This window comes from Calidris pugnax, unplaced genomic scaffold, assembly GCF_001431845.1.
Source record: "Calidris pugnax isolate Ruff unplaced genomic scaffold, ASM143184v1 scaffold273, whole genome shotgun sequence".
NCBI lineage: Eukaryota > Metazoa > Chordata > Aves > Charadriiformes > Scolopacidae > Calidris > Calidris pugnax.
In genome coordinates this window covers 1887039-1906051 of record NW_015094508.1, presented here as the reverse complement: position 1 = coordinate 1906051, position 19013 = coordinate 1887039, and the positions used below count along the sequence as shown (strand labels likewise).

Genomic DNA, 19013 nt, shown 5'->3' with positions numbered 1-19013 from the left:
GTGAAGTACAAATGCAGACAGCTTCTCTGGGTTGTAGACTGACCCAGCAAGGGACAATAAGATAAGAGGCTATTTCAGAATCAGTCACTTGCTGGGAAAGCTAAGGGTCCACCTAGCATGACACAGAATGCCATGCAGCAATTCCCATTTGAATTTTCTGACCTTCTTACACTTTCATTGGACTTAGCATTGGTGATTTGACCCCTTCCCATAGCAATGCAGACCTATCTTCTGTTGAAGTAAAATCTTTCAAGACTGTGGCCCTTCTCATTGAATATTCCCTGTTTGTAATTATTGTTTGTACATATGTATGGCATAATAAAATCCTTTTCCTTGCTAAATTACACAACGTGTGAGGTGTCAACAAGTACACCTCAAACGTCTAATGAGTATTAGGCATGTTAGGCATGTTCATTGGTGACTGTGACAAGAATGCCATATATAGCAAAAAACAATATTAGTCACTACAGATAAAAACCACAAATGTTCTCTAGGTGAACAGTGGTGGAAAGGTTAGCATTGCCATTTGATACTTATGTTACTGGAAATAAAAGCTGATACACCCGTTAGCTATAATTTTCAATCTTTGATGACTCCTGTACACCTTTGTTGGGGTGGGCAGGGAATCTTCAGAAAAAAATGGTTTAAGATTATAATGTAAATCACAAACACTTTGCCAAAGATGGAAACCCGTTTAGAACAAATAGCACAACGATGCAACTTTAACATGTTGCCTTCAAGAAAATGCATATGTGTCATATATTCTGTATATTTGTATAGATAATCTGGATAAGAGTTTGAATGATTTTTTTCATGTTGTTAAAATTATGAATCATCTAAAGAGTCAGTGGTCAGATCCTCATTAAATTTAGGCTGAGCATGATTGTCACTTTGTTCTGTCCATTAGCACTGGTGTGAAAACCTTAAAGGTTTAGTCAACACAAAAAAAATGTCACCACAAGAACTGAGTGGAAGGCTGACTCAAAAGACCAGATTTCTGCAGATTCAAATGACATTTCCACAGGCACTATGCGCTTCTGAAATTTCAGCTGAAAATGCTTAAAAACTTCAGTGAATGACATTGGTTTCAGCAGCATGGAAGATCTATGCAGCTAGAAGTCAAGAGTTGGAACCTGGAATTGTTTTAATTGTCTCACTGATGCATTTACATACTCTCCCATCCTGACCTGGGAAGGTGAAAGCTATACTGTGAGTGATGTCTTTTCCCTAAACTGTACACCTCAAAGTAACAATTTATCAAGCAAAAGGAAAAAAGAAGCAGCCCAGTGAGAAAATTGATGTCCTCTCAGTGCCCTGCAGACCAAAGCTGAAGCCATCTTTCTTACCAAAATGGAAGCCACCCACTACTACCAGCAATCTAGCACTTTTAACAACTCTTGGATAAAGTTATTGGAGCATTTTCATTTCAGTGAAAAGCAGACAAATGGTTTAAAGGAGAAAGAACAGTGTTCTGAGGTTAACAAAAAGATCTGCAGGCTTCCGAAGGAATGTTTTGATTCTAAGAGACCTGAGTAGGAGCTCTTTACAAAAGAACAATATTCAGGACCCTACTACCTAACCAGGGGCAGTGTCAGTGATCAGAATAGCTTCATTTTTTCTCTTAAGACATTCATGCAAGACCAAGGCATGAGCCACAGCCTGCTGAAGTGGAGCTGCAGCAAAAACAAATCAGTGAAGAAGGTGCTTTCATTCAAAACCATCTGGAAAGGTAGGCCCCTCACACTTCTTACGCCTTTTGTGTTTCAGTCATAGATTCTTTCTTGAGAGAAAGGTGAGCGTTTAGTGTTGCACTGACTGCTAATGATAATGAGCAATGAGCAGTACAGTTTTTCTGATAAGATATTGAGCTTGATAATGAAGTGCTTTTATCTCTACATCCTACAGGAAAAGAAATAGTGATACCATTTACAAGATTATTCTTTTAAAGAATAATTACACATTTCTTTAAAAGATTTGTTTTCATTGGAAATTTTAGACAAATCCATATTTTATTCAGAGTCTCCACACAGTGACTACACAGAGATCATCATGCCATGGTGGCATGTTTTCTTCTCTGCCTGTGTTCCATAATTAATGAAGTTTGTTATGAGGAGTCAGGTGTAATACCTCATTTGAAAGCACTGTGGCAAAGAAGATGCTATGGGAGTGCGTGCACCCACAGAATCCTGTTTGTGAAGTTTTTGTTTTCATTGTTTCTGCTTTGTTATGCAGTATTTGACGATGTCATTTTTAACTGAGTAACAAAGAAAAATTAGGAAACCTTCCATGAAACCTCTTACTGCTGAGGTAGTATAGTAGATGAACCAGGAAAGATTATGGAGCTTGGAAAAGAGCAGACAGCTATTTGCTTTGGGACAAAATCATGTGTACTAAGGAGCAGAATAAATCAGGACACGCTCACATCTCTGTCTGAAACTGTAGTAGCTAGCTTAAGCTATTTCCTCTAACTGTGCACAACAGTGTAATACTAATCTCCACTTCATTTACTCCGAAAAAGAAATAAGAAGCGCCAGCATCTCCAACTGGCACAAAGCTAGAGCAATGGCCATGTAGAAGATGCACAGGACTACTGTGCTCTCTCCGGATCCCACCGGCAGAGAGGCAGAAAGGAGCAGATAACGCTGTCATGGCAGTGACAGGAATAACAGACCATCATACGCCAACTCTCTTTCCTCACTCAAAACTAGGCAAGGATGGGGTAAGAATAATTACCACCAAAGAAGAAGGCCTCCAGGTGACACTGCAGACTACAGCAAGTCTAAGCACCGTGCCAAGTGGTTTGCAGTTAAATGCAACAAACCAGCAAAGTAAAGTTTTTTTGCCCTGCTCCCTCTAAAAGTCCCCTATGTGTTAGGCACTTCCCCTAGTGAAGACTGGCCTTCCTGTGCCTGGTTAAGCTGAGTTACTGCTGAAGCGATGGGACAAATCCCTCTTCCTTAGCACCAACATTTCATAGTGGCAGTAAGCAGCATCATTTTCATTTATATTTCATGAGAAAATAAAATGATAAACAATCTTTAAATTATATGATTTTTCCTATTAAGAATAGAAGGGTATTGAAAGAAATAAATCTTGGAATGTTTTGACATTTTCAGGGAACTATTTTTATTAAAGAAATGTAGGTACACAACAAAAAGAAGTGCTCAATTTCACAGTGCAGAACGAAAGGGGCTGGCTGATTTCTCTGGCATAAATCAGAAACAGCATCATTTAAAATAATGGCATTACACTAGTATAAAAACTAGCAAGAGCTAAGTTCAAAGACTATAACAGAAGACTGCTTCTACTACCACAAAGTAAAAAGTTATTATTTAAAAAAAAAAACAAAAAAAAAAAAAACAAAAAAAAAAAAAACAAAAAAAAAAAAAACAAAAAAAAAAAAAACAAAAAAAAAAAAAACAAAAAAAAAAAAAACAAAAAAAAAAAAAACAAAAAAAAAAAAAACAAAAAAAAACAAAACAAAAAAATTTTTCCTTTAAAATACGTTACGTTGGCAAAAAAACCCAAACCAACACAAGTAAACAAGGTCTTTGCATTTCTTTTAAACATTCAGGAGAAAAACTGAAGCTAGATGCTTCATTAATCTTTGTCTGGACATGTGTAGTGGTATTATTATGCCAGTAAGAGTGTATCAGACTGTATTTTTGTAAGTTTTCCTTCCCATATCTAAGTCCGTTTCTATATGTAATCCTCTCTTACGTTCATGGTAACGTTAACAGAAAACAGGTAATTATTTTATCCATTTTTCATTCTTTTAGTATCTAAATCTATAGCACTGGTAAAAAGTTGGTTTGTGGACTTCGAATCAAATACTAGAAAACATTAAATCACTTGTAACACACTAGCAGGCCGTGATACTCAGTTATGACTAAATGCTAGCACATTGCTTAATTAAAACAGCATGGTTCTACTTTTTAGACTAGAGGAAAGAGCATAAAATAGCATGAAACACTTAATATCTGGCTCTATTCAAATTCAGAGTTACTTTGCATAGGCTAGTCTAATCTCAGGCTCAAAATACTATTCACCATATGGAGAACTAAGCAAGAAAAACTGCATGGCAGTTAAATTAAGCAAATACATTGGCCTACATTCCCTAACTACACTTTTGCTCACCAAACGGAGCACTGGCATGATCGTGTGGCAAAAGCGTCTCAGGGCGATTCCGGCTTGTAGGGAAAAGGCGGTGCTTTCAATGGCACCACGCAAACACATATGTTACTTCCTGGACCCCACCAAATTCTAGACTCTGCCATTTCATAATCTTTGCAAAGCTGCCTCTTCTGACTTTATGGAGAACTACTGCTGGAGTTCATTAACAATTTCAGTTGGCAACTCCCCTTTCTTGCTCCAAATGTGTTTGTTGTCACAAGGCAGTTGAAACATGACCTAGCATTTCTGCATTATTTTCACCATTTCTCCAGTGTATCTAACTAATTGCTTTTAGGGTTTGATTTGATTATTAACTGAGTTTCCAGTTTAGAGCATAATAATACTTATAGTATGTTAGTTGTGTCATCACCATTGATTCATTAATTAAGGTAAAATTAATGAAGGCGAACATTCTTCATAGATATTCTCTTCATTATTACAAGTTAGGCCAGACAGATCCTACTTTGCTTTGTTAACATGACTTTTACCTAGAGTGAAATTCAAAACGGAGCGCAAAAATCCTGTAGATACTAAGCATGCTGGCTGTGAACTCTTGGCACAAAGAGTGTAACAGTTGAGCTATAGCAAGAATTTCTTCTAATGTGGGTGTATGTATTCAACGCAGACATCCTAGCAATTGAAGAACGCTGTCTGGAGACACCCAAACTTGCTTCAGGAGACACATAAAATTAATTTTCAGCAAGGTAGCTTTGATATTCATGATGTCTGGCTGCAGGAGTTTACCTTGGTGAGAACTAAAGAGAGAACGTTCTGTGCTCAACTCTTTCTAGCTCAGCAACACAGCCATTGCTAATGCTTTTCAAAAGTAAACCTTTAGACAGTACCAGGCTGCACACCGCAGTTGGCACATGCTACTCCTTACTGGGGCCAGGCAATGAATAGAAAAGCTAAAATTCCGTCTTATTTTTACATTAAAAAAAAAAAAAAAAGGTGTCATTACTCAAGTTCATTTACATTTGCACTTTTAATTGTGTAAAAACTACTTCCCCTATAGAAATGTCTGCATAAACCCCCTAAAAATGGGATGCCCCCTCCTCCCCCAAAAAAGACATGCATTTCTATCTTTGCTATGCACAGAAGACAGAAGTACTACAATACTCTGAATTTTAGCATTCTGGTGCCAAGACCTCAAAGAAACTGCCCTCAGGAGTTTGAGTACCACGTATTCATGACACAGCCCAGGAATAACTCCTCCAAAACTTCTAATGAGGGTCTACCCAAACTGGCTTACTCGCTCATTTTCCTGCTGACACCACATGACAAGTTGTTACTATAAGATAAGATGCCACTTCCTCTTTTTACTTTCCCTAAAAGCTGAGACCCAAATCCAGGTGTCACCAACAGCCACACTGGCTCTCCAGGTTCCCATGAAGGTGTGAAGCAACTCCTTGGGATCACCCTTGCAGTTCTGAGTTGTACTGAACCACAAATCTTGCCCTTCCCTTCTCCCCTGCTGGGGTGGATCAGGTGCGTGTGGGGGAGAGCGGGCTCTTTGGTAAGCTCTGCTGCAAGAATTGAATAAGCTTTGCATCCCTTTATTCAGGTTCTTCTTTCTGTGATTCCTCACTGATAGTCACATCTTTGCCACTAATGCAATTCAGTACCTACCTACCGTTTCGGGCATCAAAAAAGTGCCTTAGAATAGCATCAACTACTGTTTTAAGAAGCATTCTTCTTTACTTCCATGCCATCACTAACACAATGGTTACATGAAAGCTAGTATTTCTGTATCTATGATGCTGTGGTACACCCATTTTGACTTACTGATAGTCAGCTATTACCAATATCACTGTTCATTAGCACTACTGTGCTACACAAACATGTTGAAGCCCATTCTTTTGATACTCATTTCTTCTTAGAGACCCAGATGTGCTAGACCACAATGAGATTATGGGAATTGCTCAGCTGCATGCTAATGAACACTGTGGTCTCCTTGAAACATCCGGAATAAAACAGATTTAAGAAAAGAAACAACATAGCCTAGAGTCCTTGTTCATGGTGAAAAAGTACGCAGAGCAACATGTTACTTCCTCAAATGCTCGGATGACTCAAATTAACAGTGGAAACCACCCAGCACAAACGTTTACTAAAACTTACTAAAATTATAACGAGATCTTCTGCGAAAAAAAAAAAAAACAACACAGAAAAGGAAAGATCTATGTACGTGCCAAGTCAATGAGAGCTGTTCGGGTTTTTTTGACATTTAGAAAAATTTTCAAAGGACAACATAATTAGCATAGTAAATACACTATAGAACATCCTGCAAGTGTTTTATCTTGTAATGGCTAGTAAGATTAAATCATCAACCTAATGCATAATTTTTAACATTTAAAAAAATATTTTTAGTTTCTATATCTGAAAAAAAAAATTAAATCACAATTATTTTTGAAACTGGATCATAAGAATTTAAAAAATATATGTTATTTCTTACCTATAAATAGTATGGGGAACATATACTTCTCTAATTGGGAATTCCAAAATCTCCTTGTGAGGACGATTACGGTTTTCTGGAAATGGCTTCACTGGTAGTAATTCTGGTGTCAGACAATAACCAAGGTTTTCTGGAGCTGGGGAAATCTCCAGTTTAAGTGTTCCTTTAAAAAAACATAATCACAAAATCTCAGCAAAAATATAAAAAATAAGAAAGGCATAATAAAACAGAAATGAAAACAATGTATGAGGTTACATAGCAACAGTGCAGAAATAGGAACCGAATCTTTGGCTTTAAGGCTGCATGAGAATGAAAGCAATAGGTGTCCAAAAATGCACAAGAAGTAACTAGCCTACACATCCGGCCAATATATAGCTCTTTGTGTCTACAGGAAAGAAAGGAGGAATACTATATGCTGGGCTGATGTTCTAGTATCTTTCACACACAAATAATACAAAATTTGTCTGGAGGATAAATAAAAAAGGGCTGCTGTCTACTGCAGTTATCTTTCACTCCCCCCACTCAGATTCTGCTCTGGTTAATGTCTGCCAAAGTAGACACCACCCACCAGGAAAGCCAGGCTTGTGGTGGTGAGCTGTTAAACAGTTAATACTGATAACATTTATCCAAGTATAACCAGACTTTCAACTTAAATTCTCTGTTGTGATAAGTGAAAACCATTGGGGGAACTCAGACTTGTAATTTCTGGCAATCAGCCAAAAAGGCAAGACAGTTTTGCACTAAGTTAATTTTTTTAAGATTCCTCTACATTCCTCTACAACCCAGAAGAGCTTGAGCTGTAATTTATGCAAAAAGAAAAAATGAGCTGGATAGATTTTTGACAGTAGCCAAATACTATCTGTGCTTCTCTACTTTGTTAGTTAACAATGACCCAAATAAGATGAAATGTGTACACATTTTAATCTCCCTCTGTAAAATATGACCCATTTAAAAACATTGCAGGAAAATAGCAAGGAAAAATATCTGCTTTAAAGCACTGTCTTTGAACAGTTTAAATAATAACAAAAAACATCCAGTAGATAGACTGTAAATTAGGGAGGAATGCAAATCATTTTAGAATATCAAGTTAAACATAAATCTCTATACTCACAGAAAAAAACCCTCAAAAGCATCTGTGCTTAGGTAGACACTGTGGACCCAGGAAGCTCCACAATAGCACATACTATAAACTTAAAACTTGAGTTGATTACATTTTGGGGTTGGAATTTACAGAACAATTTTGGGAAGAAAATTAATTTCCATACAAAATGAGTTACCTGGTAAAGTCTTAACTCTTCTCTGCAAGGAAGATGATCTTTTGAAATCAGCTAAAAATTTGAACAGATCTTCATCACTGAGCCGGTCTCCTTCCTACCAAGAGAAAGACAAAAATCAGTACCTTTATAGCAATACTCCATAACACTGAGAAACGCTTCTGAGTGCCCCATGTCCTTGAGACATGCAAAACAAGTGGGTTACTGCCTACTTAACAGCATTTATTCTCTGTCCCCACGTGAACACCACTGGTAACTTTTCCCAACACAGTTCACATTACATAGAAGAAAAATGTTGTATGCAAGCAGAAATAAAGAGTATTCTGAACCTGTTTAAAGAAGGTGTTGAGGGTCAGAGAAATTGTTTTGAAGTTTGATGCTGGATAGGTGTCCTCTGAGCCGAGGCTTCTCTCAGAAAGTCTTCTTGACTGTAGCAGTGTTGCTCTCTTGTCACCAGTGGATCCTTTCCCTTCAAGGGAAAATTAAATGAAACATCAACTTGCTTTGTGTTGCTTCAGTACAAAGACTATCAGAATACAATAGAAATGCACAATTTCCCAAAAACATCAGAGTACCTAAAACATTCCACTATTTTTATATCAGACTACGTGAAATTGTGTAATGCCAGGACACACCTAGTGAAGTGACATTACTTCTACTAGACAGCACAAGCTTATTTGCATATTTAGTTCATGGATTATAATGCTCATTGATCAATGTTGTTGACCAGTGGTCCTGTATATTCTAGAAACTAAGCTGATACGTATTTTGATTGCCTTGTATTGCAAACGAACTTTATATGACAAAGGCCATTTTACTTCTTCAAAGCCAGTGTTTGAACAAAATGGGACCTTAAAAAAGGAAGAATATCTACCATACATAAAAATAAGTACACAGAGACGAAACAGTGAGCATACTAAGTTGTAAATGTTTGTAGCACTGAAAAGGAAGGCTTAGAAGATGTGAATTTGAATCTGTTCTTCACTCTTGATGCCAAAGTAAATGACATTGTTTCCTATGCACAGTCCTACTGAAGAGTTGCTTGGCATTAGTTAGAAAAGTTAGACAACTACCATTTAAACCTTCGGCTTCAGGTATTTCTCGTTCAAGTGTTGAAAGGTTGAAGAAATTAGTTAGGCTTATGGGAATCCAGGCAAATGGCATTCTGTATTTCCCCAACCGCTGACAAAAGGATTCAGCTTGGGCTTTCAGTTTTTCAATCTTTTCTTTTGTCTAAGACAAAGAAAATAAAGACTGTTTAAAAAGCAATCCGCTATTTTAATACTGCTATAGATAAAAATGGAAATTACATATTTACAGTCCAGTAAACAATTTGCATTCTTATTTCTCATGTTTTCTTGCTACATCACTGTCAGGATCATAGCTGGTTTCATTGGTACATTCGTTTCTCATTTATTTTCAATGAGTTCGTTTTCATTATAGAAATGGAGAACACAGATCTCTTGGCAGTGGCCCTCAAGCCAGGCATGAACAATCACCATGAAAAATTAGCAGGTTCTACTTCCTTCGTCAGACACAGAAACAATATTCTAATGCAAGCAATATTTTCAAGGTGAGAGACATGTGGAAGTCCAGCAAACATTGTCAGTCTGTTCCAGGGAGGTAAATGACCACGAATTCCTCAAACAGAGTTCATGTTATCTATGGATGACAGCACTGAACTGGCCACATACACACTACAACAGGTCATTTGTCTCTGAAATACAAATATTTCTGCTAACACCACATTGCATTGTCATCTTCTTGGCTCACCCCTATCTGCTTCATGACTCAAGACTTTGTCAGTATGGGTTTCCAAAGAGTTCAGTAATCAAAGTGCACCTTGCCTTCTCATGACTTCTTCCTGGCAGTGACAGACACTAGACTGCTTGCACCATGGATGAACCAACTGGCTTCCTCCTCGATGTTCTTGGGATTCTGTCCTATCCCAAAGGGCCTGCTCATTCTCTGTTTTTTTCTTATGCATGCATTTTTTAAAAATCTAAACACTCTTTATCATTATTTACTTACCTTGCCAGCCTCACTTTCTTTAAGAACCATGTAGGGTTCTGCACAGTCTCCGATTTCTCCTTGCTGAAGCACTTTTTCTATCTACAAAAAGCAGTAAAATAAGACACTCACAAAGCAAGAATATCACCCAAGTAGTAACATGTTCCTTCTCTAACAATATGAAAGAGGTGTGATACAGAATTCTTAAAGCTTATGGAGTAACTGATGCTAAATGTTCTCCTCGTTTTCCATCTGGTTGTTAGAAAGCAGAAAATACATATGTGACAACCCAGTCAATCAGGTACTACTGCATTTTCACTGAAATCAGAAAAATTAACACATTCAAAGTGAAGAATTCAGAATCACAGAAAGGTAGGGGGTTGGAATAGATCTTTGGAGATCATCTGGTCCAACACCCCTGCCAAAACAATGTCACCTAGAGTAGGTTGGACAGGAATGCATCCAGGGGGAGTTTGAATATCTCCAGAGAAGGAGACTCCACAACCTCTCTGGACAGCCTGTTCCAGCACTCCATCACCCTCAAAGTGACGAAGATTTTCCCTCATGCTGAGACGAAATTTCCTGTATTCCAGTTTGTGCCTGTTGCCCCTTGTTCCGTCACCAGGCACCACTGAGAAGAGCCTGACCCCATCCTCTTGACACCTGCCCTTTAGATATTTATAAGCATTGATGAGATCCCCTCTGAGGCTTTTCTTCTCTGGGCTCAACAGACTCAGCTTTCTCAGCCTTTCCTCATGAGAGAAGTGCTCCATTCCCCTGATCATCTCTGTAGCCATCCACTGAACTCTCTCTAGTAGTTCCCCAAATTCTTGAACTGGGGACCCCAGAACTGGACACAGTGACCCAGATGCAGCCTCACCAGGGCAGAACGGAGGGGGAGGATGACCTCCCAAGACCTGCTGGCCACCCTCTTTTTAATGCACCCCAGGATACCATGCCCCCACGTTAACTCAGTTTCAGAATTAAAGAAATAAAATGATGCAAAGTGCACTAAACCAAAGCCAAAAAACCTCCATAGAATTTAATTATTTTTTTATAAATGGCTTATTTCACTTTACTTTAAATTTCTCTTAGGTAGTGGTAGAAAATTCTAAATACTTAGTAGAACTAGAACACCGGGTATCGACATAATTTCTTGACTTTGGAGTGAGATATACCAGTAGACACCTTCATATGTGCTATTAAAACCTATAAAAATTAATCTCAGCTACGGGAAACTCATGTTCGTCAGCTCAACAGGCACGACTGGCAACAGGAAGAACGGTGTTGAAGTAGCACTGTAACATACCTTTATTACGAGGTATATATCCGATGAGGGATAAGTGACAGAAAATACCGCTGATCTTGCCTGAGTAGACAAGTCAATGGAGGGTGTATGAGAACGCAAGAATCCTCTTAATGAGTCAGGGTTGAGGTCACAATGAAAATTTTCTGAGATCTTGGAAAGAAAAAGAATTTCAATTAAAAGAAGCAAAAATCCATCAAATATTATTTTAAAATGACTCAAAAGTAGTAACTAGAACTACAAAATAAATTGCAAGCATGTGACTTTGAATAAAAGAAAATCCTGGGTCAGATTGCATGTGTGATAAAGTTCCATGGTTTTTGTAAGTTTTCCTAAATTATTACTCCAGATATAAAAAACCAAGCTAAATGAACAAAAATACTGTATGCACACTTACCTTTTTCCTTTCTTTTATATCATAGAGAGCTATGCATGCAAATAAAGGTTCAATCTCTATATCAAACCTGTTAAGGAAAGGCACATAGGACACTGATTAATACCACACCTTTATGACTCTGTATAATAAAAAAATTAAAGGGCTGTATTTTGACTGCCACTTCCACTAGAGAGTAAGGACAAATGTTTAGTTCCAGACCTCAGCTCTCCCAAAGCCTGGAGGATTTTTTTTATTTGGCATTTTATTAGATGATTTCAAGAAGAAAATAAGGGAAGTAAACTGCATGCAATGTACTTTCTAAATTTCTCATAAAGGTGATCTCAGATATCACTTAAAAATGATCAGACCGTTCTTGAATTTTTTTTTTCTGTTTATCAAGTCCAGTAGCATGTAAGGGACACCAATCTAGTTTGTTGGAAATAAAGAGTTTGGGCTCATTCCCAACTCCTTTTCACCCTGACAAGCTAAAGACTTCTGTAATGATGGATAAAAATAGTGACAAGCATGTAAACGCTTGCTGAACAGGACACCTGCCGTGGGGCAGCAGGTGTAGCAGCAGCACGCTGGCAAGAATTGAGAAATGGTGAGTGAGGCTTGTGAAGGATACTTACCTCAGAGTCTGCAGCTTCACCAAAATCCTGTTGCCCAGATGTTCCTTTGGGCGATCTGGCACTGGCCGTATCTCCACTGCATCTTCCTATCATTAAACAATTGTTCTAGTTATACTCAATTAAAACAACTGTAAATTTACATACTTACGTAAGACCTTCATGTGATATTAGCTGAGCCACTGCTACAGACTAGCACCTCCCCCCACTCTGCAGGCACTTCATCTCTTCAGAGATGACAGAAAATTGGTTTACATTTCTGAATATTTACACTTCTGACCCCCCATCTGGCATTTACACTGAATATTTACAATTCTGGGCCTCAAGCAAGGGTTACAGGGAAGAGTAACACCCCTGACACAACTGTACCATCAGCACGGGGCCTGACTCCCACTGAGCGGGGTGTGATGAAGCCTCCAGGCGACACCACGAGCCTGAGTACAACCCCCTGAGCACGCGTTCAAGGCAGCTGACAGGAGCTCACAGTGGTGTGCCTTCACCACGTTACTACCCAAGGGAGACACATTCCTGGGCCACAAACCCTCGTTTTCACCCGTGGTGCAGCTTTAACCTTGAAGAGGCCCAGGGCAGGCAGCTCGGGAAGGGCTGTGGTCCATCTGGCCTCCCGGCTCACCTCGTCCACGGCGGGGTAGAGGGCGAGGAGCTCAGCGTGCCGGTTGGTGCGCCGTGCCTCCTCGTTCTGCCTCTCGAACTCCTCGGGGCTGAGGTGCCGCAGCAGGTTTTCCAGGCGGGGGTCCGGCTGCAGGCTGCGCAGGTCGAAGTCGCAGGAGGTGAGGGTCGTCCTGGAGGCCTCCTCGGGGAGCCCAGGGACCTGCCGGGGCCCTGCCTGCTGGGAAGCAACAAAATGGTGGGGGACACCCGGCGCGGCGTGAAACATCTCCTGTTTGTCTGGCCGAGAGGGGCCTTAACGCCACCTCGCCACCAGGCCGAGTGACAAACACACCATCATAGACACCCGAGGACCCTTTCCTCGTTGAGGAAAGCTGCCGTGCTTGGTGGCTTTTCCCAAAGTGAAGAAAACGTACCTGAAAGTTTGCATCGCCAGAATCCAGCGTTTCCGATTCAAATGTCTGTTTTTGAAGCGTCTTGTGAAAATCTTTTCGGGATCCTTTGTTTTTCAGGCTACAAGTATCTGGATTCCCCTGGTTCCTTTCAGGAGCAAGTCAGGACAGCATGAGGAGGAGTTGAGGGAAAATAGAGATGACGAATTTAAAAAAAAATTAGGCACCTGGAAACATTACTGTGCAAAAGAGTATAGCACAGCTTTCATGCAAAAATGGGATATTTCACCGTGTTTAATTGTTTTATCACAACACTGCAACTCTACCATGTCTATTAGGAAAGGTTTTAAAAGGAAGGAAACTCATTCAGAACACTTTTGCCTATACTGTGAGCCTGAGACAGCAGCAAAACCTGACCTGGCTCCAAGCTCCTCATCAGACACAGTGATTATTTCAGTGACCCAAAGAACACAGGTTGGGATCACTCATCTCTTGGCTGGCTCTTTGCTTATATATCAATTCTACATCAAGGAGCTTCTTGCTCTTGACCTGGTCCTTGCTGGTATCCCAAGTTAGTCATACACAACAATCTGCGCCTCTCAAATAGAGCCTGCTTGTGAAGGGGGCTATTGCTACGGCACAACGTAACCCTCTCTGCTGGAAACTTCCCAAAATTTTGCAGCAAGGCACCAATTTCAAGTTACATTTTTGTGACAGATGGAAAAAAACCAACCAGCAGGTACCCTGAAAAAAACGATACCAGATGCATGCAGAGCTCTGTTTCTTCCACTTTAGTATGCAATTTGCTAAATCCTGTGATGACCTTCTTGCAACCAGATTCCTTAGTTGCAGTATCTTGCTTTGTTCGTTTTCCTTTCTGTAACACTCCCAAAGCAATATCTAAACATCTGAGTATTTTCATAAAGACATTGCCACGATAAACAATTATTGATCAGGGAGACACTTTTTTATTACATTTTGGGAGTAGCTGAATTATATGCTCTGGTGTGTTTTAATTTTAATTGTTTGCATTTTAATCGCTTAGCAGTTCACTGCAAATGAAAACTGAAGTCATAAAAGACACAATCCCAGCTCTCCTTGGATGTGACCTTGTTTTGGAACTGCCTTAATCATCCAGAATGAAAGAAAGAAATTCTGCATGAGTTTAAGACACTTCAGCATCCAAAAGAGGTTTTGTTGATTTTTTTTTTTTACTACCTCTGGTGGCATACAAATGATTAATGAAGAGATTTATGTACTTGAGATCACATTTTCCCTGTGGTGTATAAGACACACTAGGGACACCTTTCCCCTAAAGTATTCTGAGAAAATTTATTTGTATTGTTTATTTATTTTGAAAAGCCCAGTAGCAACTAAAACTCACCACGAGGCAAACCCTGCACATGTCAATTTAATGGCCTGAGTTAAGAAAATGGGAGAAGGAAAATGAACAAAGTACAACTGAAAGGAAAAATTGATAGGCATAGGAACAAGCCTCCCATTCCGCCTCTGATAAAACCACATGGACCCCTCATCTGTGTCCAGCCACCTTGTCTAGGGCATGAGGACCACCTGTGCTCATGCCACCTGCTGAAGACTCTTCAGTCTCCTGTTCTGAACCTTCACATCCATGAATGGACGAAAGTCACTCACACATTCATCTGTGGCTCACCAGACCATATGTTTAGCTACCTGTCCTGTGAATCTCCCAGGTAGGCAACTACAGTTTTTCTAGCCTTTCTCAAAACAATGAAAAGCTTCCTACAACTACATTTTCTCACTTCTCTTTTGATGTTTCTTCTTCCTCCTATATCTGTTTTTGAGATGGTGTCCAAGCATATCTTGAGACTCCCAACAACAATTTAGCAATGGTTTATTTGACACTGCAGCATCTTTTACATGGTCTTGTTCTGTGCAATTTTTAATAACTTTTTTGCTTGCTTTGTTACCCACAGCCACCAAAGCTCAGCTCTCTGACAGGTCCCTTCATCACATCTACCACAGACTTAACTGCTCAATAAAGTTTTTGAATGCGAACTTTGATTTACCTGAATGAATAGAATGGTAAAACGCCCGACAAATCTTTTCATGAATTTGTATTTCTATGACTCCGTTCACATTTCTGCAAGCACATGCCAGCTCGAAAATAGCTACGTGCTGTTTTTCACCTCACCCACTTTACTGGCTGCTCCCTACTTGTGTGCACAGACAAAGCTGCATGCTGGCTCTTTAGAGAGCGCACAGAACACCGCGTTGAAAGAGCTAGTGCCCCTGTTCTGAGCGATGCAGGTGGAGAGCCTGCAAAACCCACTAGCTTATTTTTAGTGACTCGCTGTGGAACAGTTCTGAGAACTCAATCAATTTCATCAGCACCCCCGGAGGAAGTATCTTAAAAACCCTCAGCGGCTGCTCTGTCCCTGCACAAGCTGCACAATTAAACAATGCAATTCCTTTACAATCAGCAGGAGTCAACCCGTGATGCACTGACCGCTGAGGTACAACCAGGTCAGAAAAACAGAGAGCAGCAAGGGTGGGCGAAGGGGCACAACAAAGTGGCAGCAAACGTGCCAGAAGCTGCTACCATGGCCTCTCGAGAACAGAGCATGAGCGCAGGAGGGGGTGAACAGGAAGCGGCACAGTAAAGCAGAGCTCCAAAGACCTCTTTCTGAAGAACGGGAGGAGGTGGTGGGGAAGGAGGTGAGCTCTGCTGACACAGGGCATCCCTGGGAGTCTGGGAACAGACACGCCTGCACAGAAAGCACTGACACAGTTCTCACATTTAATACATGAAATGGAATGAAAAAGTAAAGCAAAATAAAATAAAATAAAGTCACTTCTAATGACTACAGGTCCAATTCTGTGTGCTAAATCACACTGACCCCAAATGCAGATATCCCTTACTTATGCAAAATAGTAAAGTTGGATGTTACACTAATAATCCCATGAACACCATCAGTCACTGCTTGGAAATCCCATAATCCTCGTTCTTTTGCTACTAGCACTCTGCTTCGTTTTCTGACACCATTAAAAATCAGATCATGTTGAGTTTGCGCGGCATGGAAGGGAAAACGAAGAGCATACAAATATAATCTTTATCCCTGTTATCTTTCCTTTTAGTGTGATCAAAAAGTAGTAGCATTCCAGATTTAGATAAATCATCATTGCAGACAGGAAATGTGAATTTCTTTCTAGTTTATTCCCAGGGTGCCTGATAATTAAGAAGCAGTTGCAACAATATTTAGCTATAGCCCACTGGGTCAAACACAACTATATAGTTACATATATACACCACTGAAAAGTCAGTTCTTGTCTTCATTTGCTGACTGAAATCGTTATTCTTTAAGATTAGTTATAAAAATGCACATCTCCTCTCTGGCAAATAAGAATGCAAGGTATTTTCTATTTTATTTACTTGTACGTCGCTTACTTTCTGTTCACAATCAGCCACTCCCGGATATACGTCTGAACACAGTCTCTGACATGTGAGTCCAGTTCCACCCTGGGGAAAAAGCAACATATTGTAAATATTTTAGTACCTAAGTCATACCTTAAAGACAAAGAAATTTATGCAAACGTGCTGTTCAGAAAAAGGCCTCTCTACTAGTCCTCTCCTGTGCACTTATTTTACTGATAAATTATTGTTTGAGGTTTAAAGAATTCTATGTGCTGTATGAATTCACTGATGCAGATTTTTGTTACTGTGTTTATAAATTAACAAACATACATTTAACAGTGATAACTATTAACTGTACTATGCATTTCATGAATATAAGACCGATGTTACTATAAAATACAGCAGAATAAAAGAAGTGATAACAGGTGCCCATCTTTGTGATTTTCAAAACTTGGTAACAAGTCTTAACATACAGAGACATTATTTCAGAGGCATCAGCTCCAGGACTTTTGCAAATACATAGTCTCTTGTATGGTTTTGGTGTAATTTTCTCTTTCTCATAGAAATAAATAAAATTCTGAAAAGAGACCCTAATTTTTTAATCAGCAAAATAAAACTTCAGGATCTAAGAACACATTATAATGTGATTTTATTATTTTCAAATAAATCTCTTTTAATGTAGGGGGTTGTCAGTGCTGCCTGATAGACTGGGTACTGATTGGAACTGAAATATTACAGGATAAAGTTGATGTTCGTGAATTTGCTGTCATGATGTTGTAGCATAACTCCCCTACCCCTATTCTAAAAAATTTTAGTGACTTGTGCCAAAATTGGTTGTTATGTCCTCCAGTCCAAGCGAGTAAAACAGCAGGATACACATGCAATGCAGGAATGGGTTAATGGTTAATGGTTAATGGAACTCTTAACAGATTTGTAACTGATTACCAAGACCAGCTAACAACTGTTTTGGGTTCATGCCTGCCCCGAGGACAGAGCCTTGGCCAACACCAGACTGCTGTGTGCCTTTGCCACCAGTGGACTGACACAACACATGGTCACCTCCTGCATCTGTTTCAGGTGGGAGGTGTGCCTGAAAGCTCTGTTTCCTGCTGTCATGCAGGAAGACACCACAGACTGCGGTTGCCTGCAGGCCAATATTTTGTACGTGCCCCTCCTGAGCTCCCATCTTCCCTAACATACGCTGGTATCCTTGGCCAGGATTTTCTGTGGAAGCGCTAATATCCATAACGGTGGTGGGAACAGCTAGATGGGAAGCTGCTGTGTAAAAAAATTTGCTGAAAGCATATTTGTAGGTATTGACTATTTGAACAAAACCCATAATGTCACTGTGGTGCAAATGAGGACTAAAACTGTACAACATGGGTCTACATGTTTTCCTACCGGAAAAACAAATAGATAACTACTGTTTTAAACAGCAGTCATTCTGGAGAGTAAACCTGGAAACGGGGGAGAAATGGCCATCTTCTCTTTTAAATTTCATTTCAAAGTTGGATAATTTTTTACTATTTTTGTCCATAATTAAAATAAAGGGGAACTTCAGGCATGAAAATATTCACTCCCACATCCATTCTCTCTCCCCAGTCCACAGCAAAACAAGAATTTGTGATAAATGTTGGAACATTTTCCATGAGCAACTTTCAAGTGAAAATCACCTTTTGTCCAAATGCTACAAAATCCCCCACAAGCTGTGTGGTTCAAAGAATTCTCAGATGACCTAGCGTGGCATTTTGTCTTTTACTGCCTTTGCTCTTCTGAACCTCCTGAGAGGTGCATTGGACCAAAAAGGAACTTACAAGCTCAGACCTTCCTTAGAAAGAGGGGTTCGTAGCTAGTCCACGGCTGGAAAAAAACATATAAACTGTGGTTGCTGCTTAGCCTCACCACATTTGGTATGTTGGGCAGAAAACACAGAATAAATACCACTGTTGTATAGGCTCTAGTTTACACAGCTGGCTGGTACAAATTAGAGCAGACTGTAACAACTTTTGCAGGAACAGAGAGGGATGCAGGTCTACCCTGTGAGCCAGTTCACTGAAGCTAAGCCTATCTGTCCTTTCAGTGTCCAGGTTCAGCATAGCAGAGAATATAGACTGTGCTGTTAATTTCCTGAATATACTGGAAAGAGCCAGCCATCCATCCCAAACACTTTGCATGGTTAGCTGTCTTTACAGACATAGCAGTTTGGAGTCTGGCTGTTCCTGCTTGCAAAACTCAATAGGCCTTTGAGGTTCTACCTGAAGGTACCCTTTGCAGCAAAAGAGTATTTTGTGTACAATGCATATGACTCTACTAAACCACATCAGAAAACTCTCCAATGCATCCCTTTTTCTCATGCTGAAAAATTCTATTGCCCATA

At 39.7% G+C, this 19013-nt stretch overlaps 1 protein-coding gene across 1 annotated transcript in view; it reads right to left on the bottom strand.

The window, feature by feature from the left end:
* The window catches only part of DOCK8 (dedicator of cytokinesis 8), a 95766-nt gene that overhangs the window by 51511 nt on the left and 25242 nt on the right, over positions 1 to 19013 (bottom strand). Inside the window, exons 4-14 of the mRNA XM_014965122.1 lie at positions 16670 to 16741; positions 13267 to 13390; positions 12855 to 13067; positions 12224 to 12309; positions 11613 to 11679; positions 11219 to 11368; positions 9931 to 10011; positions 8973 to 9132; positions 8229 to 8368; positions 7903 to 7996; positions 6626 to 6788 (exon numbers count right to left, since the gene is read on the bottom strand). Coding sequence (XP_014820608.1) covers positions 6626 to 6788; positions 7903 to 7996; positions 8229 to 8368; positions 8973 to 9132; positions 9931 to 10011; positions 11219 to 11368; positions 11613 to 11679; positions 12224 to 12309; positions 12855 to 13067; positions 13267 to 13390; positions 16670 to 16741 — 1350 coding nt within the window. The remainder of the gene's footprint in view (positions 1 to 6625; positions 6789 to 7902; positions 7997 to 8228; positions 8369 to 8972; positions 9133 to 9930; positions 10012 to 11218; positions 11369 to 11612; positions 11680 to 12223; positions 12310 to 12854; positions 13068 to 13266; positions 13391 to 16669; positions 16742 to 19013) is intronic.